General features: G+C 39.2%; 1 protein-coding gene across 5 annotated transcripts in view; it reads right to left on the bottom strand.

Moving 5' to 3' along the window:
- The window catches only part of Dip2c (disco interacting protein 2 homolog C), a 213,139-nt gene that overhangs the window by 179,214 nt on the left and 7,138 nt on the right, over window positions 1-26,787 (bottom strand). For 3 of the 5 annotated variants that reach the window (XM_023701324.1, XM_023701323.1, XM_023701328.1), the window contains exons 2-4: window positions 26,420-26,491; window positions 24,752-24,919; window positions 10,062-10,172 (exon numbers count right to left, since the gene is read on the bottom strand). In XM_023701324.1, the coding sequence (XP_023557092.1) occupies window positions 10,062-10,172; window positions 24,752-24,919; window positions 26,420-26,491 (351 nt within the window). The remainder of the gene's footprint in view (window positions 1-10,061; window positions 10,173-24,751; window positions 24,920-26,419; window positions 26,492-26,787) is intronic. The other 2 variants (XM_023701327.1, XM_023701325.1) reach the window with 1 other exon arrangement.

Genomic DNA, 26,787 nt, shown 5'->3' with positions numbered 1-26,787 from the left:
AAAAAAAAAAAAAAAAAAAGGAACGCAAAACCAGAGAACAGTACTTAAACATCAAGAATGAAAACCAAGAAAGCATCCTCAAATGTTTCCATATGAAAATTCAAAAGACATGGAGAATGATCAACACCATAGAATATTTATTCTAGGAAACTTAATTGAGTATACACTAAAGAACCACATTAATAGCTAAGGCAATTAAAGATGCAAACAAATCAACAAAAAGGCTAGCCTCCGATTTCTACACAGCAATACCAAATGTGCAGTAATTTCTACAAGATATTTAAGGTTAAAAAAAAGTATGAGCCACAGATACCATTATGAGCCAAAAGCTGTCACTCAGTAAAAAGGTCACTGGACACAACATTCTAAAAACAGAACTCAAAGAATATTTTTCTCAAGAACTCTCTTTGAGAAAACTTAAGATGATGACTTTCAGCAAACCAATAAATGCCTGGAAAAACGATAACAAGGGGATTGGCAAGGAGTACTGAGTATTTTAAAGTTTAGAACTAAGATGAAAACAGACTAGGGTTGCAATTCAGGGGCAGTGGTGTTCCTGGGCTCAACCACACACACGCACCTACAGGCACACACAAAGACACAGACACGTTCACAGCCAGAGATGAAAATAGGACTAGAGGTGACAGTCACACACTGGACTATAAATATTTTATTCTTTATCAGGGTATATTATCAGCACAGAAATAAAATAATGAGGGAGAAATGAAAAAAGATCACAGCCAAAGAAGTTTGCAGCTTGCTTACTTCTAATGCTGGAAGTTAGGTATCACATTTAATAGTATAAAAGGAAAACAAAAAGGAAGATATTACTAATTAATAGCAGATAGTAAGGAAAGAGAGAAGAACAAAACAGGTTAATTTTGTCCCTGCTCATAGTAGAAAATAACAGAATGTCTTTTCTACCATGGCTCCTAAGCAAAGCTATAATCATAAAAGTGCCAGAATAAAATTACAAATCTTAAAATCAGAAAGTAAACATACTCATATATCATTAAAGGCAAAAATAGAAGTGGTAGAGATGCACCACAATGGTAGTGTCCTTACCTAGCATGCACAGGCTCTACGTTAGGTCCCTAGTACTGAAAAAACAAAAACATACCACATAACAATACAATACAATACAAGACAAGACAGAAAGAAAGAAACCAAGTAGAAAATGGAACAGAACTTCAGGCCTATCATAAGCCAACTAGCTTACTTTTTGAAGAAACATTTTCAAAATGAATCTTTTTTTTTTTTTTTTGCCTTCAAAGTCATTTGTAGTACTGGTGTCATCCCCTTTTTTTTTTTTTTTTTTTGCTGTACTGGGAACTGAACTCCAGACAAGTGCTTATTCTACTGAGCTATCTCCCCAGCCCTTAATTAATATGAATTTACATTGCTTTCATGTTTTTTTTCCTGGCCTAACAGCTCATTTCTTAGCACTATTATCCCACTGTTTGGATATATGAGTTTACTCATTCCCCTGATGTCTCTTCTTTGCTCCTGGGACAAAACACCTGGCACCCGCAACTTACAGCAGAGGTTTACTTTGGTTCGCAGTTTGCTGTAGAGAGGAAGTAGAGCACTCAAACATGGCCCTCCCAGTCACACCCACAGTGACCCGCCTCTCCTCACAAGGCCTACCTCCTACAGCAACTCAGCTATGGTGCTTCCGAAGCTCTGACATATAATCTTTAGGGCAACATCTGGTTAAAAATTGTAACACCTGTCAAAGGACAAGGTTGGTTGCTTATAATTTTAGCAATGGGTATGACCATGTTTTCAACTCCTTTAGGTAAATACCAAGGAGCATAGTTACTGAATCACACAAGAGCACATATAGTTTTATTAAAAAATGTCGAACTGTTTTTCTGAGTGTACCACTCTGTACTGTTGCCTAGAATAATCCTTCTTGCTCCACATCCTTGCCAGCATTTTGCTTTCCTTGTTTTTAGTTCTTTATAGTTCTAACAGCATTTTGTCATAGTGACTGGCATTTCCTTCATGACATGTGGAACATCTTTTCCTATGCTTATTTATGCTTGTAACTTATGGTTACTTTCTTACTCTGAAGTTTTTAAGAACAACAATTTGTTGTTCTCTTTATATTTTAATTTTTTTGGGGGGGCAGCGGAACCAGGGATTGAACTCAGGCCCTTGCACTTGCCAGGGAAGTGTTTATTCTACTGAGCCATCTCCCCAGCCCCTCTCTTTATATTTTAGATATAAGTAGTTTTCATCAGATATGCTTTACAAAGGTTTTCAGCTCCCATCTGGGTTAATGACATGTGAGTGAAAAATAATAGTTCATAAATTTGCTATACAAGAGCCATTGCAATTCTCAAAATATTTCCTCATCTCTCATCTCAAACACACATATCCCATTCTTCCCATTTTCTAAAACAGTTCTAGAAATCCTCTTTCATGCGTGTCTTTAATTGTACTGTCCTTGGTGCCTCATGTCTCAACTTAGCTTAACAGTTTACATTTCATGATCGTTTTGCTATCAGAGAAGAGCCTGAAGTCATATGGTACCAGAGCTGATGAATAAGGTGGATAAGGACACACAACAGTGTTTTTATATGTCTGCCTTTCCACTGGCTGGCCCCGAGCAGCTGCACTCACGGTACGTTTGATCACACCCTGTAAAGACACAAACGGGAAGTTCCAGAACTGCTTCACAAAATGTCAAGCACAATGGGAGACGTGTGTTTGAGGCAAGGGGAATATTCTGAAGGCCATTAATAGCAATATATCTTTTACTTGAATAATATGTTTAAGCTAAAATTCACTGTATATTTTGATTACCTGTTGCATCTTTTCATTTCTTATGTGAGTCTTTCTCAGAAGAAATGTTTCTGATTTTAATGAAGTCTAGCTTAACGATTTTTTTGTTTCATAGATTGAGCTCTTGGTGTTGCATTTCCAAATTGTCCCCAAGCTGAGGCTCAATTTGTTGTTCCTCTATGCTAATTTCTGAGAATTTTTTAATTTTGCATTTTCATTTTTACATGTTACATTTGTATGTGTTTTATGACCCAGAATGTTGTCTATCTCAGTGACTATTCTGTGTGAACTCAAGAATAGGTATTCTGCTGTTGATGAACTGCTCTACATATACCAGCTGAAATCTATTTGATTGACGGTGCTGTTCAGTTTATCTGCATCCTCACTGATTTTCTGCTGCTAAATCTGTCAATTATAGAAACTTACACTTTTGCTGAAGTTTTCTACCATCACAGACCTACTTCTGGATCATGTTTTATACATATTTGTCTTATGGTTTAATGTTCTGTTGGATGTATACTACCTTTAAGGATTCTTAGAAAAGCAATCCCTTTACCATTATGTTTTGCTTCTCTTTATGCCTCATAACTTTCTTTCTTCTCAAGTTTGGTAGGTTCTTTGATGAGTGTTACAATGGTAATATTTTCTATTCTTTTAATTTCATCTACATATGAATGCATATTAAAAGTAGATTTCTTATAAATATATAGTTGGGTCTTTCTTTTTAATTGTTAAAAATTGCTTATATGTTATATTTAGATCACTGAGGAATAAACTGTTGATACTTGGATTAATATCTACCCATTTATTAGTTTTATTTGTTCCATTTTTGTTCTCCTTTTTTACCATATTAAGTTTTTTTGAAATTTTTTTTATCATATTAAGTTTTATTTGAGCATTTTATATGATTATATTTTTTCATCTCTCACTGTATAAATTGCACTTCATTTTTACACTATTTCTTTACTGGTTACCCTGATTTGACAACACATACTTAAAATTAGACCAAGAGCACTTTCAAATCATATTACACTACCTCATGGATGGCGATAAGTACTTTGTAGCGCTCTGTTTTGAGACAGTGTCTCCCTGTGCAGTTTAGGCTGGTCTTACACTCACTAACTAGTCCAGACTGGCCACAAACTTGTGATGATCCTCCTGCGTCAGCTTCCCTTGTTCTGAAATTATAGGTATGTACCCTCACAACTGGCCTAATATGATATTTCATGATTCTGCTTCCTCTTTCCTACAACAATGCTGTCATTCATTTCACTAATACACATGATATAATCACCCAATATTCTGTATTTGCCACCCTGAACAGATATTTATTTGTTAGGACAAGAATAACAACAGATTCTATTTTTATTCTCATTAATTCCTTCACTAGCACGCTTCCTTTTCCTTACATAGAACACAATGTTTGACTTACTCATGCCTAGTCTAGAAATGATCAAGAATATTCTTCATTTCTACGGTTTTAAGTTTCTAGCATTGTCTGTTGACTTTTCATAGCATTTACATCTCTCTGCTAACATTATACATTTCCAACTCTTTGGTGAGAGCCCATCCTATGCTCTCAGTTCTTTGGTGGGTTTAGAAAGAGTTGGTTAAAACAAAAACAAAAGAAAGAGTTGGTTTTCAGTTTATTATTCTCCTTTATGACACTGACCATTATCACTTTCTATTAGTTCCTTACATACTGTAATGGAAACCAAAAATCTATGTATCCATGAGTTTGTTTTATTCTTTTAATGTTTTTTCATTCCTTTTAATTATATTCTCCTTTCTATAGATTTCTTTTTTCTTAGCTCTAAGGACTGAAACCAGGACCTCTGCACTAAGCTACACCCTAGTCTTCTTTCGACTTTGAAAAAGGTCGCAATAAGTTGCCCAAACTGGTCTCAGATTTGTGCTCTTTCTGAACACTGCAGAGTGCTAAGATTCTAAGTGTCCATTACATCTGGCTTTTCCTAACAATTTAAAAGCCTATTTTTTTTAGTTTCTAGGATCTCTACTTAATATAAATATTTTAGACTCATTTTCTATTCATTTCCAAGTAATATTTTTACTGCATACCATAAATTTTGGTTCATCATTTTTTCACACATGTAATAATGATACAAAACCCTAGGGCCAGGGAGAAAGTTCAGCAGCATAAGTGCCTGCCTGGCAAGCAAAAGGTCCGAGTTTGATTCCCAGTTCCACAAAAAAATGATGATGATGATGATGGTGGTGGTGGTGGTGGTGGTGGTGGCGGCGGCGATGATGATGATGATGATGATGATGATGATGATGATGATGATGATGATGATGATGATGATAGAGAACCTTTTAACCTGTTCTCGTTTTCAGCCAGGAATCCAATTCAATTAAAAAAAATCTAGGGGCTGGCGGGTCAGCTCAGTTATCTAAAGCACTTTCTTGAGCAAAATCAGTCAGTGGCAAGGACTGCAGTTCAATCTGAGCACCACACCTGCCCTTAAGGCAGCCTGAGCCAGCCCCACCCCCACCAAAAAAAAAAAACTGTTCCTGCTACATTTTCATTTCTAACATTTCCTCCATGAAATGGGGCACAGATATGGAGATTAACTTCACTTGCTTCAATGTTGGGCCAACAGACATTTATGCTCTTTTTACGTCATCTTGTGCATTCTCTCCACAGGTATAGCCTTAGCCCTTGAGCACCTTCACTGCAGTGGGACTGACTGCTGACTGGCAATGTTCACACCTGCATTGTTCAATATGGCACTTGCTCTCACAGGTCACTAGCTTATCAGAAGAACAGAGTTTTGTCTTCATTGATTTAACAGATGCCAAGTGGATACTGGCTACCACAGTGGACAACCCTCCCCAGGTGGAGCCTGTCATCATCACTGCAGATACTGAGCTAACGCTGCAGTCTACTTTCATTCCACCACATGGATTCATCTCTCCTAGTCTGTCCATCATATTCTACTGTAGAAAAGAAAATAACACTGTATCAGTTAAAAATCAATAATGAAGAAATTGATTTCAGAGAATAGAGGTCACAGGGTAGGAATCTCATTAAAGTTGGCAAATCCAGGTTGACTCAAGATAGATAAATCCCCCCAATCTATGAAATTAAACAATTATATCTTTAAATTTGTCTCAGCCATAGTGCACAGCAGAATGTTCAGTACACAAAACTACTGGAATGTTTGCTGAATGAGTAAGTACTAGGCCACAACCTATTCCCCAGAATTTGAACACTGCCAGACTCACACTTTAAGTCTCTACTGTCACAATGACATTAATTTAATGTATGGGTTTAGATGTCAAGGCCTCTACTTCCTATCTCTCAACCTTAAAAAAGACTTGAGTCTTAAATTCAAAGAATATTCTAAACTCCTAAACACTGCTGAAAACCTTAAACTTATGCTAATAGGGTTACTAGCATTTTTTATGTTTACTGTGTTAGGAAATAGACTGAAAGACTTAAAAACACAGTACTTCACAATCACATATCTACTGGCTGCCAAAGCAAAGCCAACATCACCTGTCATGCAGCCACATGAGTGTACCTTTTTTTTTCCAATGAGTGTACCTTATTGTACACTCATCAAGGAAACAGGATGCAAAGAAGGCCAACAACATGATAGGGTTATTTAGAATACGGTTGAAGCCCCAGACATTCTGGAAAGGTCTCAAGCTCCCTTAGGAACCTACAGGTTCTGAGGTTCCCCATCCTTGAGGAACAAGAAGGTTCACTGCAGTCTACTGCAAAGGAAAGCAGCACTCAGACAGGAGAACCTGATCATTAAAGTAGCAGGTACTGCTGTCCATGCACATAAAAAACACAAGCCATTAATTTAAACTGCATCTAAACTCAGAGAAAAAATAATTCTAACCATATTAGGAAATAGTATGTTACCTTTGAGTTTTAACATTCTTCTTTGTCATGATTGGTCTTGGCTTCAATAGATACAAAACATATCTCAAGATTTTTTAATGTTTTGGGGATGGGATGTTAAACACAGCCAGCAATTAAACTCTAAGTTAGACTTTATAAAGTAAAAGTAATAAATTGCCTAATATAATCTGCTGTATTATAGGCACCCAACACATGCCTATACATCTGTTTCTTTATTAACTTTCCAAACCAAATTTAAGTCCTCCAAAAAGATTACTAAAAACAAGAGATAGTCTACTACAAAGAATTCTAGTAACAGTTCATTACAATGAAAGGTCATGAGTTTAGAAATGAAATGGAAACACACAGCCAGGAGAGATTAAATTTGAGATTATGTGGCTGACTGGATTGTTAATTAGGTCAATTATCTAATAGATCATAGAACTGTTTCTTGGCTAACATAATTTGTTTACTAGAGCAACCAAAGTAGCTGTATAGCAAGATAAGTGGTCAGAGAGTTTCAGGAGCTGTTTCGATGAGTCACACATTTTTTTTTTCAAAATGTTAAGATTTTATTTACAAAGCTTTTTTGTTGTACAGAAAGTAAAAATACAGTTACAATCTCAATGTAACTGGTAGCCATAGATGGTTGACTCATTAATCACAGCTATCCATGCAACAGCAAGTCTTACACAAAAACCTAACAATGCTTACAATTTTGCTGGGGCAAAGTACTCAAGCTTAGTGGTGGATTACCAAGAAGAACTAAATGGAGGAAGGTGGAATGTCACAGGAACTATTCTTTGGCTTTTTGGGTGGGTGGGTGTCCTGGGGTTTGTATCACAGCTACCTTTTTTTTTCTTTTTTTTTCATAATTTTATTAAGAAACAAATAGCAATGAGACAGTTTCAAATCAAATTGGTAGGACAGTTTCAATACTAACACATTGCATACATTCTTCCTAGTGGTTAATTGCTGTACAAGATGCAGACTTGATCCTATTCACAAACACCATTAGAACAAATTCCTCTATTCATTAAGAGAATGTAACTATATTATCTATCCTAACCACATTGAATATACCGATACAAAATGGACATTCATCTGTATCCCCTTTTTTTGTTAAGTTCCATTATTTGAATATTATAGGTGTGTAAACTCAGCAAAATATTCTAAAAGAGTCCAGTAGCCCATAATAGTCAGGCTCAGGTTGCTGTGGTTGGAGTCACACATTTTTGATTCATACTTTCACACTGGCTCAAGGGAAAATAAACCAGAAAATAAACAGGCACTTGAATCTGTACACTGGAAACAGGCTAAAGGAATTTCCTCCTAACACAGATCTCACTTATAAATCTATGTATGAACATATACTTTATGGAAAGTATGTAATAAAATATGTAAGTTAAGAAAATTCACAACTAGACATTTGTGACAATAGTACATGTCCTAGAATACAGTGTTAAGGCTGTGAAGGAAACTCCAAAACTTACCAGGGCTCTTTTCACTTTGCTTTATTATAGCTGCCATGATACATGAAGGGGGTATTTTTGGGGTTGTTCATAGAAAATGAGACCCTCCCCAATTGAGATTTCAGAGGTATACGGAAGGGTCACATGAGTGGCCTTCTGTATGCAAATCAAAGTGATTATTACAAATGAAGAGTAGAAAGACATTTAAAACTGAAATAATATATGTGGAACACCTGCATCTTCCATTATATCTCTCAGGACACTTTAAGGAACATTTCTTCTTCTTTTTTTTACATAATTTTATTGAGAAGGAACATTTCTATAATATTTCATAGAATCCTCTACATAGTATGCTAATAACTGAGGCAAATTACATCTTCAACAGGAACCTTAATTCTCTAAAGACACAGAAGTTGGTACAGAGACCAGCACCTGTGAAGGGGTGTAGCTGAAGCATCCAGTACCCACCCTTGATGCCATTTCTCACCCAATGCCATGTGGACTTAGCACTCAGGGGTGACTGCTATTACAGCTTGCGTATTCCTTTATAATATGTTTGGGACCAGAACTGCTTCTGATTTTCCGGGCTTTTTTTTTTTTTTTCAGGATTTGCAATATTGGTACACACATAAGGAAATATCTTGGGAACAGACCCCAAATCTAAACAACAAATTCGTTTGTGTTTTATTTATATTCTGTACCCACGTTCACAAAGTAATTATATATAGCGTTTTTACTGCACAGGTGTTTAAGTGCAATCCATCATAACTACTCAGGTGTAGAATTTTCTACCTGTAGCATAATGTGAGTGCTCAAGTAGTTTCAGATTTTGGAGCATTTCAGACTAGGGATGCTCAACCTGTATCTTCTCAACATTCAAATCTAATAACACTGACTAATAGCTCTGTCTTTCAGATTCTTCCACTCCTGATCCACACTCCACAATGCTACTAAAGTCATCTTCAAACTCAAAATTGGCTCCCACACTGCTTTTATTTAAAATTTCAAGTGATTCCCTATTCCCTTAGGATGAAGTCCAGATTCCCAAACATGGTACACAAAATATTTTAAAATTTGCCCCCATCCCAGCCTAACCACTTGCCTATCACCAAATGTATTATGTGTCTTTCCTTTTTCTTTCTTCATAAAATAGAATGGTATGGCTTAGATGAATCGATCTTTCTCAGCTTCAGCTATGTGAAATAATGATGCAACATGCTTACTTTGAAACCTCAAAATCTGGGTAAAGTATTTTGAGAAACAAAGTGACGTACAAATGTAATTCATATCAGTTCCAACACATGTCTCCTAACCTTGTTACAGTAAGAGAACTTACGGGTAATCTCCAAGTAAAAAAATTAGTTACTGAAGTAGGAAAAAGCAATTTACGTTTACATGCTAGAAGAAAACTCTTAACAATTGATCATATCATGTTTTCTGTTGCTAAACTAATTTAAAAAAATTAATTTGGCCAAGCCCAGTTTATAATTTTCATAAAACTGAATTTCCAAGGCAGCATTCTTGTGGCTGGTGTCATAAAATACAAACAAAACAGTAAACATTAGACATATGAAAATTTAAGGATTCTGCATCATTCCTAAAAACAGTAATTAAAACAGAAGTCACTGAGGTTAAAAGAAAAAAATATATTAACAACAACAAAAAACTAATTATGTAATTGTGACACCTAGAAAAGCAAATTTTGACTCAAAAGGATTATTTCAGTTATTATGGCTTTCTAAATAATAGACAACACTGTCGCTCCAAACAAGAAAAGAGTTACTATTTACTTAAAGTGACAATCTGTCCTGGAGAGCTCTGCACAGTGCATGACACAGGACAGTGCTGACCTCACAGCTGCTGAGAAGAGGCACTGACCATTCAGCAGCAGACACAAGCCTCACAGCCCCAACCTGGTGCCTTACCTGACCGGTAGCGCTCATCTCGTGACCCTGAGGACCGTCGGCGATGGTATCGAGAAGCAGAGGAAGGAGTGACAGGAGTCCGGCGTTCTTGTGGCAAAGCTTGGTCCACCCCTGGATTTGAGGAAAAGAGCAAAATGAAGGTGAGGCTGGATCATTACCTACAGTTAGCCGATTCTGGAGAGTAAATCATTTGGTGGAATAAAGCCTGATTCAAGCCATTCCCACTGTAAACCTGAAGTTGCATGTGGGATGAAATGGGGTCCTCACAGGGTATGAGCAGAAGGTGAGCAGCATCCTAGTCTGGGGCAGAGGATTTCTCCCCATGTGGGAAGACTACTTCTGCCTGGCCACTGCAGCCTTTAGAAATAGCAGCACACACACCTGGTCACGAACATCCATTACATCACAGGACAAACAGTGAAGCCTGCACACAGAGTCAACACCTGACTTTTCTGTACAGTAAATATGCCGGGTATGAACTCAGAACTTTTAAACTTGCCAGGCGTGGTGCCATAAATCTATAATCTCAGCAGTTGGGAGGCTGAGGCAGCAGGACTGCCATAAGTTGGAGGCCTGCCTAGATACACCTAGTGAGTTTAAGACCAGCCTGAACTATACAGCAAGACTCAGTCTCAAAAAAGATTTTTATTTTATTTATTTTTCTGTATTTTAGGGAAGAGTCTGCAGATTGTTCAGGGTCTCACTAATAGATAGCACTTGTAGTGATTCTCCTGTTTACAGCCTCCCAAGTACTGGGATTACAGGCTCGCACCACCACGCCCAGTCTCAATCCCAGTCTCAGCGTGCCCCTGGGGTGGGGCCAGCACAGCAGGCCCAGGGATCAAACCCCTGGCCCCTGTGCCTGCTTGCAGGTGCCTTAATTCGCTGCGCTAAAGATTTTTAAACTATGTTTATCAGAAAAGTTAATGTTAAAATAAATCTTAAGAGTATTTTAGCAATATAATTCAGGTAACAAGGCAGTGATCTGTACATAACAACTTTCAGCTTTGCTCATTCCAAATCACTAACTCTCTGGAAATTTACATTGTTTGATGCTATGTACTTTAAGAAATATGTATCTGAGGAGTTTTGATGATTTCTCAAAAATCATCCTATCTTAGACAGTAAAATGATTCAAAGATTATTGGCTAAAAAGCTGACCCAAATCTGCCAATCATGATACCTACCATATTGAGATAACAAAGTAGAACAGGATACAATCGAGATAAAACTAAGCACCCTGGGAAAGATTTTATCATTACAGTTGAGAAATAAATCATTTCCACTGAGCATTACTTATTGTTATTTCTTTAGAAAAGGACCAGTTAACACTTGAAAAGAAGTCAGACATGAAAAAATTAAATGAACAAATCTTAGTCCCTCATTTTCTATGACAGGCTTCTGTGAAAGTTAATTGTGTGTTCTGTAGGCTCCCAATTCCTCTTATTTTAGTTTCTGCATGTGTAATGGTAGCATGTGTGTGGATCTCTCATGAGGCTCCGTAGCTTAGAACTGTGACAAGAGATTCTGTAGCTGTTTTGTTAGGCTTCATAAACAGCCTCTTGATCTAGAAAATATACTAAAATGCTCCAATTGTCAGTGACCAGACCTCTTCCAATTACTTTCTACAAATGATCTTTTCAAAATGATCTTTTCAAAAATTCCCTTTCATTTTTATCCAACTGATATAGACTTTTTGAAGCTTAACAGGTCTATATAAAACATCGTAGGTCCTGGTATTTTATGTTCACACTCATGAATCTAGGCAGACAACACACGGACTGCTTGACACCACCCATATTCGCCATAACTGCTGTTATCAGGCCTATGCCCAGCCTGAAAATCAGAGTCGGCAGCAAGCTCTAACACCTTCTTGTCTTTTGCTTTGTGATGATTCTGGAGTTAAAATTTATAGCTTTTTGTTTCTTTTGGTTTCCAACATGTTGGTTTCTGGTCCTTGCAAAATACTCCAAAGGGGGGAAAATCCCTTTCTCTTTCCTGTCTTTTTTTCATGTAAAAAATGACAACTTAGTGATATTTTTGTTCTGCTTTTGTTTTCACTAAATTTCTCCTGAACCCTCTTGTACTTTAAGCTTGGTCCCTAGCCTTGCTGGTTCACTATCAGGCAGGATTCGCCTCATCCTGAGTTTGGTTTTGCTCTTTATTGTGGAGGACCCCTTGTTTCTCTTTTCTTTTTTTTTTTTTTTTTTCTTCACCTCCCATCTCTTACAGATTGTGTCTTAGATGTCCCTGCAAAGCCTCACACAGTAGCGGGTGGGCTTCTAGAGTTTATGGTTGACTCACTGTCCAGTGCTGGGCTTATGGGTGTGTTACACCTACCCTGGGATGTGTAATTTGCATACAGTATAAGAGATGGAGAGGGGTTCCATCCCCAGTGTGTGGTGCCGGCCCCGCCCCTGGAGAACACAGAGACTGTGATAGAGGCTGGGTGTGCTGGCACACACTTATAATCCCAGTGCTTGGGAGGCTGAAAACAGGAGGATCACTGAGTCCAATCTGTGTAGTGAGACCCTGTACTAATACATTAAAAATGAAAGAGGGAGAAGCTTGCTCTCTATCACTACTCCTCCTTTTTTTGCTCTTGCTGCTTTTGTTCTTTTTCTCCATCATGAACTGCTGCCCTCTTCCATGTGTCACTCTGGCTTGGAACCAGCTGAGTATGGTCTGAAATCTCCTTGAATGCTGAGCTAAATAAATCTTTCCCTCCTTAATTTTGGGTATCAGATATTTTGCATCAGCAAGGAAAAGTTACCAGGACAACTTGGTACTACAGGAGTGGGCTTGTTGTTGTGATATACCTGACCATGTAATTCAAGAGCCTTTGAGGGCTGGCCAGATTGCTCAGTAGACTAAAGCACCTGCTTAGGCAGAGCACAGCAGCCAGCATTCAGTTCCTGGCTTGCCCTGCCAGCCCTGCCCCATGGGCTTGCTGAGATTGTGATTGAGACTGGGCATGGTGGTACATACCTACAATCCCAGTGCTTGGGAGTCTGAAAACAGGAGAATCACTAAGAGTCCGATCTATATAATGAGACCCTGTACTAAATATATTGAATACAAAACAAAACAAAAAACAAAAAAACTAGCCTTTGAAATTCGTTTGTGGGAAAAGTTGGGATTGGTTCTGAGATGTAGCCTGAAAGAATAGCACCAGAACACCCAAGGCTGTTCTGTCTGGGAGATTCTGGTCAAAAATCAGAAGACCAGAAGGCTAATAGAAATCCTGTCAGTAAAGACCAGGCTTGGAAAGGACTTCATTGGTTGTTGGACTCCAGGTAAGTTGTGTTATGGCTTGGCAAAACATTTGTCTACATATTGCTCATATCCAGAGACTTTGCCTGAGACTGAGATTAAGGGCAGTGGACTGATCAATCTGGCAAAGGAAATTTCAGGACAGTCTAATATACAGGCAGTGGCATGGCTATTGTTAAGGCCTTTAGCCAGATTTATGTCAAAAATCAAGAGCAAAGAGCCCAGCAGGACAATTTAAAAGTGTGAATTTGGCCAGAAAGGAAGCTTCAATAAAGCTGTGGACTGCAAAGAGAGAGCTGAGAAGATCTCAATTGCTGAGAAGAAACAGGAGAATATAAAGGCTGGCCTGAGAGCACCACAAGAAGCAACAGGACTCCACCTTGTGCAGCCTCAAAACTGCAAAACTGAAAGACTTTCCTTGGAGGAGAAAGCCACAGTGACAAGTTCCAGAATGGCAACAGCCACATCAGATTACAGAATGGCAGCAGCACTGAGAATTTGTTTCTCACAATCAGATTCAGTGTCCAGCGATCCAGGCACTCAACCCCTACAGTGAAGAAAGCAAGCCTAGCTACTACTCCAGCTGGCAGTAAACACTGCACAGCACTGGTTTTAGGTGCATGCAGAATGCAAGAGTTCTGAGGTTAAGAAGGCTTCCACCCAGATTTCAGAAGGCAGTTCAGGAAGCAAGGCAGCACGCCTCTGAGAGGGCAGTGTGTGAAGCTGTGAGTATGAGGCCAAAGGTGAAGCACTAGGGACCACAGAAGTTTGAAAAAGCCAGGAATGAAGATTTTCTAAGAAACACTGCAAGGAGGAAGCCAAGCAGGCCTAAATGAGAAGCAATGGGAGGTACAACCACCAGAAGTGCCCACAGGAACACACCACACAAGGCCTTTGGAGCCTACAGCTTATTGTGGATTGCACATGGAATTCCAGAACTTAGTGCTGGATTGTGGACTTTCTTTGGTCCCAATGCTTCATATGCTGCTGTTTGTACCTTTTGGAATGGTAATGTTTATCCTGTGCCATTGTATGTTAGAAGTGTTTAACTTTTCATTTATACAGGGGCTCACAGCTAAGAGTCTGCCTTACACCTTCGAGGTGACTGGGATTTGGACTTCTGAGAAATGCAGAAACTGTTAGGACTTCCAGCAATTCTTAGAGATGGCTAAAATGTCTTTCACATAAAGGAAGGTAAATGAGTCTTTTGGGAGCCAGGGGTGGAATGCTATGGTTTATTTCTACATGTCCCCTCAAATACCCATGCAGTCATGGGAACAGGCTTCTAGAGGTGTATGACACACTCACTGTCCAATGCTGGGATTATAGGTGTGAGTGTTACACCCACCCAGGGGCAGGTAGCTTGCACATAATATAAAGGCCTGCTATCTATGGCTGCTCCTCTCTTTTTTGCTCTTGCTGCTTCTGCTGCTTTCTGTGCCCATGAATCACTGCCCTCTGCCAGGTGTCATTCTGCCTTGGAGCCAGCCGAGTACAGACAAAAACCTCCACAAATTGTGAGCAAAAAAAAAGTTTCCTTCTTTAATTTTGGGCATTGAGTATTTTGTCTCAGCAATGAAAGAAAAATAACCAAGACCCCATCTTAGAGAGCAGCTTATTTAGAAAGGATAAAAGAATATTTGGAGTAGTACATTTGCTTCAATATGAAATCTAGGTAGATTATTTTTATTCATTTTTTCACATTTCCATTTTTGTTGAAAACTTATATGCTGCTTTGAGGGCATAATCTTTATGTAAAGTCTCATTTTCTCCTGTGTCGATTTTTACTACCCTTTGAATTACAGTGAAAGGATACCACTTAATTACAGGATGTCATAGCAGAGGCTCTCTTATGTCCTGAGTCCTCACTGACCTTGAAGGGTCAGGGACAAAATATTGGCTTTTTAGCCCATCTACCTGTCTAATTTTTGGCCTGCAAATTTTAGTTGTTAAACATCCAGAAGAGAAGCTTAATGATATTATTATCCATCATGGATATTCTAAAATTTAAATCCCTATAGACTGTTAAAAAAACAATTACACATTTTTTACACAGAAATTTAGAAATCAAACCATATACAACATCATAGGAGTACAATATGGGGCCACAGAGAAAAGTGATCTATGATGTATAGTGTGCCTAAGGAGAGTCACCTAGAGAAAAAAAATTCTCTCACGTTTTCGCAGAGAGCAAACTGGTCAAGCAAGGGCCATGACTCAACCAGATGCATGACACTGACAAAAGATCCACAAGGTGCTGTACATGGTTCCAGGGTAAATCCTGAGGGAATTTGACAGACCTTATCAAATAGCAAAAGTTACATTTTTAGTTACATAGGTCTTACTTTAACTTGGTCTTAAGCATCCAGCAGAAAAATGTAACCAAGAGGTATAAAAAGTAAAGCTATATTAATATGCTGAGCTGCAAAAGGCTCAAGTCAACAACTTCGGATAATTGCCAGATGTGCTGATAACTCACTACTATCATGGACTATTGGACTACGTTGGGTTATTTTGCCAGAGCCATTCTACAGAGCTATCTCCCTGAACCTGGATTATTTTGCTGAATTCAAGTACCTACAGTATTTGAACTGGCATGAAGTATGAAAAGGTCCTTTAAAGACTTCTCCAAATATAGCATCTCTAACAGCAACGGAACACCCATCTCTGACAAAACAAAACAAAAGAAGGGGATATAAAGGACTGTTTTGTTGTGAAAAAATGCATGTATATACAAGATAGTTAGGATAGGGGCTGGGGAGATGGCTCAGTGGAATAAGTGCTTCCCTGGCAAGTGAAAGGGCCTGAGTTCAAACCCCAGTTCCAAAAAAATAGTTAGGATATACAACTACTTTCTCTTACTTCAGTGAGGTTTATACTACTATTGTCCAGACAAGATATCATGTCTGCATCTTGTCCTCTGAGTAACTACTATGAAGATAACAATACACAATGTATTAATTACTGTCCTACTAACCTGTTTTGAAACTGTTTCATTGCTATTTTATCTTTTTTTCTCATTAAAATGAATAAAAAATAAAATAATTAAAAAATAAATAAATAAATTACACTGAAATAAGTACAAGCCAGTGATTTCTTTTTATGGTGAAGCACCATCACAGCCCCTTCTATTGGGTCCTCTATCTGGGCTGTTTTGTTGGCCCAAAGAAGAGACTTCTGGCTTGCTGGCTTGTGACCAAACACAGCCAGTGCCTGACAAGGGGTGGCAGCTGTTTGCACTCACCATGCGTGTGTGCTCTGATCAAATGCCTAGGAACCCCAAACTGCTGGTTTCAAGTCCCTTGAAAATGAACTCGTCCAGGAGAGGTAGGCAGAGGGAACCACTGCTTCTGCTTTGGGCTCTATGGTGGGTGAATCCATCAGCTTCTTTTCTGTACTTTGCTAAATGAGGGACCATTAATTCCTTTACATGTTATAAACATTTGCCATTGTGATTACCATTCTCTTTTTCTGTGGGTTTAGACTTTACAATGTTTACTGACATCTTAGTGCAGTTTGGGAAGAGACATAGATATATACGTACTTTTAAGCTGCTAAGATTCATCAGGTGCCTTTATTTTTTTAATATTTAGCCTTAAATCTTGGCATGCTTATACCAGTACTTGTCTGGTTGATTTAAATGTGCCTCTAGAAATTACACCTTCATCTTTCACCTCTGCTGGCAACCCACACAGATAGTTGTAGGCTAGTGCTTGTGTTACTCATGGATCTTCTAGGGCTGTCCTCAAAAGCTAATTTTGTATAAAAACATGATGAATGTTTCTCTTCATATGTTGAAATGCATAGATCACAATACAGTTTCTAAAAGGAAATTAATAAATCTGGACAAAATAACAACTTCAGCGGGCTTTCAACAGTAAGGCATTAAAAGAAATTACAAACTAGAATGTGCACATCTCATTTATTCTACCTGACATTATACCAATTGAGATTTGAAGGGGTTTAAAGTTATGGTCAGGCAAAAAAGACCACTGATTGAATATACAGCTCTCCATGTAATAGATTTTTTTTTTCCATTTTTTATGTATTTGGTATAGGGTCTCACTACACAACTCAAGACTCATAATGATCCTCCTTTTTCAGCCTCCCCAGTGGTAGGATTATAGGTATGTGCCACCACACTCAGACTCAGTCACAGACTCAGTCTGGAGCCCCGCAGGCTCCAAGTGGGGCCGGCATGGTATGCAGGACTGAGTATCGAACCTTGGTCCCCGCACTTGCCAAAGCAGGTACTTAGTCCACTGAGCTATCTTGTTGGCCCAGCTTTCCATTTGAATTTAGCTTGTTACCACAGGAAGACCTGGGTCACAGGAAGGTTGTCAACCTTGCCCTGCACGAAGAGAATTCTACATCTTTACTTTCTAAATTATGCTGCTGTACACATGCCTTCTCAGAAACTATGAACAATTAGTAAAATATGTTAACTATAGTGCAGTACTCACCACAGTGGAGAGCTCATATTCAAATTTAGATTTAGTTTTGGGATTGGGATTGAAAAACTATTTTCAGAAAATCCAGGGAACAGCCAAAAGCTTCAGAATTGAAAGTGTAGTCGAGGTTAAGAAAGATCAATGTGGTCCAGGGCAAGAAGGTATCCTGAGGGAGACATGACTGCCCCGCTAACATGTGATGATCAGGAAGACAAAACAGTTATTTTTGCTTAGGCAAAAACATGACAAGACTGAATACTTTATCTCACAAATACTAGGCACTCTACACACCAGATCAACTCTAGATCCTCTAAGAATTTAGGGCTGGGAATGGTGGCATGCACCTACTAATTCCAGCACTTCAGGAGGATAAGGGAGCAAGACTGCATATAGAAGCAAAACAGCACCATGGAGAGATCTGGTGTCAAAAGCCAGGGCCCTGGGACCTTGGCACTGGTCATTGTAACTTGGGCCAGTTTCTCAAGTTTTGCAAGGCTCAGTTCCCACTTACAAACAGAAACAAGAACAGGTAACATTATTCAGCACTAGTTTGAGAATTTTGTAAATACTCATTTAATTTCTTAACGAACACTCAATTAGATCTTATTTGTGGAAACATGGGAATAGAAGTGGGATTTAAACTCAGGTGGCCTGTACCACTCTTATGTGACATTTAAAGGTTCTTTTTATTCCTAACTTCCTTTTTTTAATTCATAACAGGGGTTCCTCTTACTACACCCAGACCTCCTCCACTGAGCACAGTATGTTCTGGACACCTTGCTGCACCACTCTCCAAAGAGAATGAAGCTCCAGGGTGGGCCTTCCTAGCACTGTTCTCAATTTAAATGCCAATAATGTTAGTGAGATTTCTATTTTCCCTGTACAATTACAGTGTGACTGTACAGAACTCCAAACCAGAGGTAGGCGACCATGGCACACCACATGAAAATAAGAAGGAAACTCAGCATAGGAAGAAATGAAACTCTCAAGACTCAGTTCTTTTTGTGCACACACACCCTGGAGTTTCCAAAGTCCTGCACATGGTCTTGGTATGTTTCATGTCCTGAAATGTCCCAATAATCTGTCACTCAGCACTTCCTCTTGCCCTACTCATCCAGAAGTGTAATAAAATTATAGTGGTTTCCATCTTGGCCTGCAAACCACGATATTGCGCTATTATCAGCTGGAATCCCATGGCTTCCGCCACCTCCTCTTTGTGCCTAGGTTTGACCTCTCCACTTCAGCCTAAGGAAGGCTCTGCTGACTTCATTAACTCTGTATCTTGGTGGACACAAAAGAAGGCCTCAAACTCTTCCTTCTGAACATAAGTCATTTCCAAACTTAGCTCACTTTGCTTTTTAGCTGTATCTTCCAAATTAAAGGGAAACTTGTCACTAATTTTGAGTTTCTGCCCTGATTATTCTCACATCTTTGATTGCTCTTCTGTATCTGCCAAATATGAAAATTTGTTGAAGCCCAAAAGAAGAAAAATCAAAGGAAGAATCCATTTTGTTAGATCTTACATCAAGTACTTCTACCACGTAATTAACAGATGACTCCCCCAAGAAAACTCCAAATTTAGTTCTGACACCTTAACAATCCACTAATTTCAGATAAATGCAGTAGATTATTTCATTAATACTACAGTAAGAGACAGTAGACAACAGACTAATCCTCAGGTTAACCCTAAGACTAAGTCACAGGGTGGGCCAAACATCTATCCCTCTAACATAATGTGTGGCAGGGCAGAAGGCCCTAGTACATTTGGTTATTTAGGGTATTAAATGTAGAGGGGGCAGGGGTGGAGGTGAAACCTGGATTTCCAAACTCAAATAATGGAAGAAGTACACTGATAATTTTGGTTTCTGAATATATTATTAAACAGAATCAAGAGGAGATGGGGAATTTTTTGAAAATCTTTTATTTACTTATTTATTTGGTACAGGGTCTTGCTATGTAGCTCGGATTTCTAGTGATCCTCCTGTCTCAGCCTCCTCAGTGCTGGGATTATAGGTGTGTACCACCACACCTGGTTTCAATGGCTGGCACATCATGCTCAGGGTTCCAGGGCTGGCATGGCATGTGGTACTGGGGATCGAACCCAGATCCTTGAACTTGCCAGACAGGCACTTAGGCTGCCTTGCTATCTTCCCAGTCAAAAAAATTGTTTAAATAGATGAAATTTAAGATAAGAAGACCTGATCCTAATTCACTTTCTATTCTCGTTAATTGCATACTGGATAAGTCACTTGCCTCTAACTTCAGATACCACAGGTGCAGATGAGGATATATGATTTGTAAAATGACAGTGCCCAGGGTACCCATGGGAGCTTCAGCCCCGCCTTGCCACCTCTATACTACAGGCTCTCCTCACAACTCTATGGAGGGTACCAGAGGCTGTCATGACCATGAAGCTTGCCTGAGACGCTTTGTGAAATTAGAGGGATTTTTCCATATTTCAGATCTGTCCAAAAACATTTTCTGAATCATGTCCCTTTCTCTTCTAACACCTACTTACAAATTCTGGTTCTGGCAGCAGCACTTACTCTTACAATACATGCAATCAAGAACTTCGCCAGAAAGTAAATAATACTTACTGTGTGAAGAGGAGATAAGAAATACACTACATTTACTTCATATTGACTTAGATGAGAACAGCACAAAACATAAGACTGAAATATAATCCTAAACACCGTAACGTCTATAACATCCACCCAACCACCTACCCCTGTTTCTCATATTGTTGTCACTTTTATATCATCTCTCATGAATTTAGGCCTTTGCCATAAAACACTAAAATCTGCTTAATAATCATTTTCCCATTATACTATTTTAACTTTATTAGAAACTCATGAAAAGAGAAATGTAAAAGATTTTAAAACTTGTGAAAAGTTTGACATTTGCACTGCATTTTACTATCCCAACCTCTGGTACATGTTCATCAGACAAACTGACAAGTACACTGTCAGGACTGAAGCTTCAAGTTCTATATTCTTATTCCTCAGAGCTTGCTAACTCGCTAACACTCTCTCTCTCTCTCTCTCTCTCTCTCTCTCTCTCTCACACACACACACACACACACTCAAACACACATACACACACACGTGCATGCATGCATGCATGCGCGCGCGCGCACACACACACACACACACACAGCTTCAAAATAACAGCATCCTCACTTTTAGGTGAATATATTTATATTGGCTCCACTCTAGGAATGTGATATGAAAATGAGCTTAGCTGGGTTTCCCCTCATCTACTATTTTCTATAACATGGAACCCAATTCATTAAATGCCATTAAAAGTAACAGGAAATTCATCTGATGAACAACCAAGAGCAGCTAACCAGCTAACTGTATGACTGATCATGAACACGACTCATCTGGAACACAGGTGACCTACCCTCTTTGGATAAAAAGCTGGTTTCCTCTAGTCAATTAAACTGCGAAGAACTCAAACTCAGGCTAACTTATGGCAGAGAACACTAACTTCACACATTTCTTTCCTTCTGGGATTTAACCTTGTACTTGTATCTTATCCTCATCCATTCTAGGCACAGCATGACTCCTCAGCTGAAGGAACTCATGTCACACTGGCCTACGTGTTCCTTAACTGCAGTTAGGAAGAGTTCACATGTGTCAGCAGGCATGGCTCCTGTGTCCACAGAGGAGCTGCACCTCAGCTAGGAGATGGGAATTTGGGGGCACAATGAAAACACAAAGCTAACTGAGTACCTGCCATTTGGGCACAGCTATTAATATGAAGAGTTGCAAGGGGCTAAAACTAGGCACAGATGAGTAAGCCAGCCAGTTCTATTTTCTACAGAAAAGAGAACTAATGGCACTTGGCTTACAGTTACATCCTCAAATATAATACAGTGTCTCACTCTGCATGTAACCAAAGTGCAAAATTCACAAATGTTATGTTCTGCCAACTATGGGCAATGTTCTCCCTCACAACACTCAAATCCTAGCAGGACAACTGAGCAGGAGACAAAGCTGTCTGCATATCAGCCACATGAAGTGGCCAAACAAGTCACTCCAAATCACAGAGTTCATGCCAGAACAGGTGATCTTTAGTTATAGCACCAAATACTGGCACTTTCAAGCTGAGCTAAGAAATTAGTGCAATTCAACTAATTACAATGTGCTAAGGTCCAAAATCAAATTATTCTTTGATACTTCTGTCAATAATTAGTGCTCATATGTTACCAGCTATCTTTTAAATTTGTCCAAATCAAAAATAAAAATAGAACTGTCATCATAGGTAAGAAGAGATGCCTGAAGTAGGTTTGTTTAAGGCATGCACAAATCCAGGCACTGAACCCTCTGGCACTGGTCTCAGCATGTCCAATTCTCTGAATGCTCTCTTGCTTTCATAGAGCCCACGTGATATGGGATACAATGGACATGGGTGGCAACGTGGGAGTCAGAAGCCAGCCTGCCCCATCCTCTAAACATGTACAAGTTATACAGCTGGCCGACAGGCTGATGAGATGAGCAGACATGCCATTCACCTGCTCAACAAACAGCTACTGAATGTCACTGTGAGTTGGAAGGAATGGGCAACACTAGAAATCTTCAGTTTATGTTCCACTGCAGTGGGTCTAGGGGTAGAACATCCGGTAACAACCATCCATCTAGTAACTATGGGAAATACACCAAGAAGTAAGACATCATGAAGACTGGGATCTGGGGCTGACTTTGATAAGTGGCATTTGGGCTAAGCATAAAATGTGGCAAAGGGCTTCAGTATGCGTGAATCTCTGAATGCAGGAAGCAGCACAGACATCTGGGAAAGCATGCTGCAGAAGAGCTGCACAAGCCAAGAATAGGACAGGGTGGTGGCAGGTACAATCACTGGACAGCATCTATACCTGCTCTCCACCTGTATGCTGAAGAAAAGCAGGCTCCACAATGATAAATGCTTCATGGACACATAAGTGACACCTAGCTATGACAGATACTCATTAAATGCTGTTAAAGTAACAGGAAAAGTAAGCCGTACTTAGGCAAGGAAACTGTTAACTGTTTACAGCAATGCTAAAATCTCACTACTTCCCATCATCACCAAAGTGGTCTAAAGCATGCTGTTAAGACATCCCTGAAGAGAGTGCTAGATAGTGGATTCTATTTTTTGTTTTTAAAACTTAACTGGATTTAAGATTAATGTGCAAGATGGGGGGGGGCAGTGCTGGGGATCAAACTTGGGACCTTGCATTTTTGCCAAGTAGGCGCTTATGCCACTGAGCTATATCCCAGCTCTGGGTTTAAGATTAATAAAGGATTATTTTGAAAAAGATACTCCATTGGCAAAGATACTGCAAGGGGGTAAGTATGCAATGAGTAAGTTCCTCTAAATAGTATTTTTTTGTTCTTGTAGAAACAGATTTCAACCTATCCTTTCTGATCATTTCTTCTGTTAACTATACCACTGCCCTATTTACAGTTTCAAGCATGCTGGTCCCATCTGATTTCAGGTGGGTATTCAGTATGGTACTTAGCAAACACAGTCTATCTTCCCTGGCACCTGAGTCTCCACAAGCTCTCTAATAGCATTTACTCCCTGAGCAACAGCAAAGCCAGGAGATAATGCTCGAACTGAACATTCTTCCCAGCAACCTACTTTTAGAGAATACCACTGTTACTCACAACTGTATGTCCCCCAAGTCATCTCAGAAACATTTCTGAAATACTTTCTAGAGAAATTATATTTTCTTTGGTAATAAAAATACTGTTTAAAAATGGTCATCAAAATTTAAACTCCTTATAGGAAACCACATAGTGGTATAAAAGCAACTGAGAAAATCAGGTGCTTTTCATACAGATCCTATACAGAAAGAATTATTTTCCAAAGGGGTCAGGTGAAGAAAAACTCTGCTTTAGAAATAACTGCCTTAAAAAAAAAAGAAAAGAAAAGAAATAACTGCCTTGCTCACTCCTTGCCAGAGAATGAAGTTCTAGGTGATGAATGACTACTGCAGCTACTTGTCCTAAAGAGATTAGCAATAAAAACCATGTAAATAGCTGGGAACGAAGCCACTGTCTAGATATATGACGCCTGACCTGAAATCACACAGCAGGGGTGGACTATGGGTTCTTGGGCGGGAGGGTAGATCCACACTTCCAAGAAAGTTCTATTTTTAACACATTTTAATTAGAAATTCTGAAATGGACTTTAGAGCTAACACCCAACTTCATCACCTCATCAATCCTCCAGCTTTTCCCCACAAGGGGATGTAACTGTCAGAAAGGGCACAGAGGACAAATCCAAACCAAAGCTGATAGCTGGAAATGCCACCTTTAATATTATTATTTTTGTACAGAACACTTTCTATTTGAGATATGATCTAAACCATAAACCTAAAAACAAAAATCCCATGACAAGTACTCATTTTTTATTCTATTAAAAGGCACACCAAAAGTTATCCTTTGTCTCATTACTTTGTTACATGCAAAATTACTGTCCAAAGTAATTCCATGGGATCCTTACCTCTAAAAATAGATTATGATTAACTGTTTTGATTCCCCCCCCCTTCTAGAACCTACAATTTTGCTATTTGGAAATAGCAAAATGATAGATATAAGTATCAAAAAAACACTGCCCTTAGCATATCTCAGACTATAAGATTCAATCATTCATTCTTTTCCTAAGGTTTTGGCTGTAAGACAAATCAGAAGACCAATACTTTGAAGAACTTCATCGTTGTCATACATCCTTTTTTCTCAAGTACAGGGTGCTCCAACTGAGAAATGGAGTCAGGGCATATTCTATCTTAACGGGAAACACGGCAGAGCCCTGACTCCTGTCCCATCACACAAGCTCGGTGATTGAGGAGCATGCTGTCTGGGACAGGCTGCTAGACCTGCCTAGCACCACATCCTGCACTTGTGCATGGAAGGGCAGAGGTGCACAGCTACTTTCCAGCGCTCGGTTCCTGTCCTGGGGCAAAGCAGCGCTGCTCACCGAAACGAAAGTAAAAGAGAGGCCGGTTCCCCGCGGCGCTGGCTGCCCGCTCCCGGGCCGCAGCTTCTCGGATGTCGCATACCCCGATGTGGGCAGAGCGGAATGTTCTCCTCGTCGCACCTTCACTGGGTTGCAGTCTACACCGAACCACGGCAGCTCCATTCGCTGCTGTAACAAGTTGAAAAAAAACTAATTAATTCAGACTTTAGTTTTTTTTAAATTTGTTACAGCGCTGAGCAGAGCTGCCGACCCCATGCAGAACCGCACACGAAGGGACCAAAGGGACACCACAAGGCACAGAAGTCCTCAGCACTCAGCCAGCATGGGTCAAAGGGATCCGGCCTCTGGAAAAGCCAGCAACTGCTTCTGTTTCACTTTTGTTGGGTAAAGCAAAAAGACCAAAATCCAAACATTCTGCCTTCTGGTCTTTTCCCAGGACTTGGAAGGCACCTGCAAAACAAGCGAGCCCATCTTTCCAACAGCATGCCAAAGAATCCTCTGAGAAGAGGAGAGAAAGGAGGAAAGTGAAAGAACACTATCCTCTAAGCAGCTGCTTCAGCACTTGCCCCTAAGCTGCTCCTTCCGGGGTTTCTACCAGTGAATTTGCCTTTTCTGCTCCCTCCTCAAATAACAGTCCTTGAAGCTGCATCAGGTGGACCCCTGCATTCTAGCCCTTCTGGTAAGCACGGCTACACAAAAAAGGACACCTCTGCATCCACTTCCTTGGAAATCAAAGAGAGAAAACACACACAAACAAATTTCAAAACAAAGCTGCAAGCACAGCAGAAACTTCATGCACAAGGTAAGCTGCCTAGAACGCAAGCCTTTGGGGCTCCCCTTGCAGAGCTGACACACCAGGGCACGCCAGAGCCCCTGGAGAGAACAGAACTAGAGTATGTGCAGGTATGGACATGGATGAGCTTAAACTGAACAGTTAAATGTATGTCACTGTCCTTTTTCTTAGAGGAAAACAAACTGCTTGCATTAGCTTTCAATCACCCCCACAGCCTAGTGAATATTCAAAGGACACCCTCAAACTGCACAGAGCTGAAACTAGAAGCAAGGTGTTGCAGCTCCACTCTAGTACCATTTTCTTTTTCCCACAATTTAAACAGCTTAGCTCAAGTCCAAAGGGATTCTCCAGATCTGCACATGTGAAAACACTAGAAGGAAAGAGACTTGATACTTTTCAGGAATCAGTAACATACACTTTACAAACATCTTAAAAAACAGCCATTCTTAACAAATCATCATGCCACACAGGAAATTATATCATTTTCTAAATTTGTCATTCTATAATAACCACAAATGCCTTCTACCAATTTAAACCATAATCAATAGCAATAATTAACTCACTAAACCAAGAATTTTGATTAAATCACAAATGTTCTTTTTATGATTACACCATTCCAAAGCAATCAAAATACTGACCTTTACCTGCAGATGATAAATAGCTATTAAATTAGGTATGTTTATAGAAAAACTGTATATGCCTTCTATAATGATATATATGTAACCATACTAAAGAACTGGACAGTCAGGTGTGCACATCAAATCTGTGATCTTTATGCAGATTCAGACTAAGAAAGGATTTTTCTGTTTGCTTCTTTGTATGCTGCAATTAATTCTTAAATGAAGGTGATCTGTTATTCATCAAGGTGTACGTACTCGGAGGCTGGGGAAGGTAGGCTCCAATTAATTTTGACCTCTTCTTTTCATATCCCTTTTGTGTGATGTCACCTGCAAAAAAAGGAAGAAAAATTAGAACAGTCTCAATGGATAGACTATTCACTTAATGAACTCTAGTAGAACATATTGATAGTTATAGCCATATCTTTTGTTTGCATTACAAACACAATTTTTTTCTTTTTTTTTCAAAGTTTTATTGATAAACAGCAATGAGATAGTTTCAAATCAAATCGGAAGTACAGTTTCAACAAATATTACACTGCATATATTCTTCTTAGTGGTTAATTGCTGTACAAGATGCGGACTTGTGATCCTATTTACAAACACCATTAGAACAAATCATTCTA

This window comes from Octodon degus, unplaced genomic scaffold, assembly GCF_000260255.1.
Source record: "Octodon degus isolate 3935 unplaced genomic scaffold, OctDeg1.0 scaffold00133, whole genome shotgun sequence".
NCBI classification, from domain to species: Eukaryota; Metazoa; Chordata; class Mammalia; order Rodentia; family Octodontidae; genus Octodon; species Octodon degus.
This window is presented reverse-complemented; position numbering and strand designations above follow the sequence as displayed.